This window comes from Physeter macrocephalus, chromosome 11 (assembly GCF_002837175.3).
Source record: "Physeter macrocephalus isolate SW-GA chromosome 11, ASM283717v5, whole genome shotgun sequence".
Classification (NCBI taxonomy): domain Eukaryota; kingdom Metazoa; phylum Chordata; class Mammalia; order Artiodactyla; family Physeteridae; genus Physeter; species Physeter macrocephalus.
The window spans coordinates 107,263,128-107,265,903 of record NC_041224.1 but is presented as its reverse complement, the minus strand read 5'-3'; the positions used below and the strand labels follow the sequence as shown (position 1 = coordinate 107,265,903).

General features: G+C 47.8%; 1 protein-coding gene across 1 annotated transcript in view; it reads left to right on the top strand.

The window, feature by feature from the left end:
• Window positions 1–2,435, top strand: part of C11H14orf93 (chromosome 11 C14orf93 homolog) — a 12,180-nt gene extending 9,745 nt beyond the window's left edge. Inside the window, exons 4-6 of the mRNA XM_024117683.3 lie at window positions 363–466; window positions 1,293–1,405; window positions 1,692–2,435. Of these exons, the coding sequence (XP_023973451.1) occupies window positions 363–466; window positions 1,293–1,405; window positions 1,692–2,111 (637 nt within the window). The 3' untranslated portion in view covers window positions 2,112–2,435. The remainder of the gene's footprint in view (window positions 1–362; window positions 467–1,292; window positions 1,406–1,691) is intronic.
• The last annotated feature ends 341 nt before the right edge of the window (window positions 2,436–2,776 follow it).

The following is a 2,776-nucleotide window of genomic DNA, read 5'->3' as shown; positions in this document are numbered from 1 at the left end:
TGGCGCAGTGGTTGAGAGTCCACCTGCCGATGCAGGGGACACGGGTTCGTGCCCCGGTCCGGGAAGATCCCACATGCTGCGGAGCGGCTGGGCCCGTAAGCCATGGCCGCGGAGCCTGTGCTCCGCAACGGGAGAGGCCACAACAGTGAGAGGCCCGCGTACCGCAAAAAAAAAAAAAAAAAATTCTGACAAGGGACTTCCCTGGTGATCCAGTGGTTAAAACTCCACCCTTCCACTACAGGGGGCACGGGTTCCATCCCTGGTTGGGGAACTAAGATCCCACAAGCCACGTGGTGCAGCCAAAAAGTAAATAAATAAAATAAAATACTGACTGCCTTATTCACTCTCTTCTCTTATGGCAGCATCAAGTCCTCTTGGAATATTTCAGTAGTGAAGTTCCTTCTGGAAAAGCTCAAGCAGGAGCTGGTAACCAGTCCCCACAATTACACTGACAAGGAGCTGAAAGGTGAGAAAAACTAAGTTAACTCCCATCCCATCCTTTCTTCATCCCCTGTTCCTGGCCAGAGGAGAAGAGGCATATGGAGATGATTTAGGTGGTTTTGAAAATAGAGGACTTAAAAAAATTGGTTTTGGTTATTCTTTTCACCTACAATATACACAGAATTGTCTCTAATTGCCTTTTTATTCCCCTACTCAGTTTGAAATGAAAATGGGAGAAGGAAAGGGCCAGAACACCATCATACATGACACTTACACGCAGAGCCTGAATCTAGGGTATTATGAAAAGGAGGTCAGAATCCAGCCCTGCCCTTTTGTCCCTAAATATTATGTCCTGGGTTTTCTACTTTCCTTGCTCTTCTGTTATTTGTCTGTAGCACTAAGAAAGCTTCTACTGAAAAAGTACTTGTAATCTGCTGTCAGCTAAGTAGAATTGGGGGTAGGTTTAACTGGGAGTGGGGGAAGGGAGTTACAGAAGCATTGGAGTTGTCTTTTTTTTTTTTTAACATCTTTATTGGAGTATAATTGCTTTACAATGGTGTGTTAGTTTCTGCTGTATAACAAAGTGAATCAGCTATACATATACATATGTTCCCATATCTCTTCCCTCTTGCGTCTCCCTCCCTCCCTCCCTGGAGTTGTCTTTTTATAGTGGGAGGAGTTCCTGTTGGAGCCGGAGCTAAACCAGAGGGGAATGAATAGATGCTGATGGATATACCCAGAAAGCCCATCGTCTAAACAGTGGTTCACCCCTCTCCCATCCAGTAGTATTAGGGCAAAAAAAAGGGCTGAGGACCCTGCTTTTTGCTGCCTGCCTTCTCCCTCCCCACCAGGAGCCTGTGTAGCCTACTTCCTTACTAAGAGGCGTGAGTACCGCAACTCCCTGAACCCCTTCAAAGGCCTAAAAGAAAAAGAGGAGAAGAAACTTCGAAGTCGCAGATATCGGGTAGGTTTCTAGTCTTTCCTTTCAAGATTCTAAACTCTAAACCCTAATAAATAAGTCACAGTGGGAAGGGCCAGGGGACGTGGCATCTGAGAAAAGAGTTGAGATCCAGGAATGGAGCAGAGGAGGAGGAAGGGAGCCAGTTCTAAGATCTGACTTGGGTTCTCTTGAGAACTTGGTTCTCTCAGGCACAGATTTTACACAGCCTCCCTTCCACCCAAACCCTTTCCCCAAACCTAATGCATGGTTTGTTGCTCTTCCTAATCTCTGTCCTGGGCTCCTACCTTAGCTTTTTGCCAACCGATCCAGCATCATGAGGCATTTTGGCCCTGAGGACCAACGCCTGTGGAAGGATGTGACAGAGGAGCTGATGTCAGATGAAGAGGACAGCCTTAATGAGCCAGGTGTCTGGGTAGCCCGGCCTCCCCGTTTCCGGGCCCAGCGCCTCACGCAGCTCTGCTACCACCTGGATGCCAACTCTAAGCATGGCACCAAAGCCAACCGTGTGTATGGACCTCCCTCAGACCGCTTACCTTCTGCTGAGGCCCAGCTCCTTCCACCAGAACTTTACAATCCTAATTTCCAAGAGGAGGAGGATGAGGGAGGTGATGAGAATGGACCTGTCTCCCCATCTTTTGACCAACCCCACAAAACCTGCTGTCCTGACTTGAACTCGTTCATTGAAATCAAGGTGGAAAAGGATGAGTGAAATCTATAACCAAGAATAACTCTGGCATCCGCCTCTTCCCATGTCTTCAAAATGGGTGGCCACAGGGCTTCCCAGAATAACGAGATGTCTTCTGCAGTCTGAGAAAGCAAATCTGCCTCTCTTCTCAACACAGTCTCCACTAGAAGTGGAAGCTGGCAGCTCTGGTGGGATAAAAGGACTTATCTCCAAGGGGGAAGAACTCCCTCTGCTGTGAACGACAAGCCAGAAAATGCTTATTCCAAAGCATAACAGTGCCTCGGAGGAGCCTGGGATGAGAAAAGGAGGAGGATGGGTCCAAGAAACAGGAGGCCTTCTTGACGTATGCCCTGGTCTCTGAGTTGTTTTTTCTTCTGGTTTCACTCAAAGCTGTAGGGAAGCGGCCCTTGGTTGTACCTTCTACTTCTTCCCCTGACTGCTGGTCTTGCTCTGCAGTGGAAGCAGCACAGGACCAGGCCAGTGTAATACTGCCACCTGGTGGACAGTTTCAGTCATGGGCTTCATTCTTCTGAGCAGAACACAGGCTCCATCCGTATTTGGGATTTAGATGTAATAGCTATTGTTTATTGAATTATATAAGGAAGATTTTATTATTCCCATTGTACACATGAGGAAATTAAGGCTTAAAGAGTTCCCCTGTCTCACCAGCAGCTGCTTTCCCACCGTGT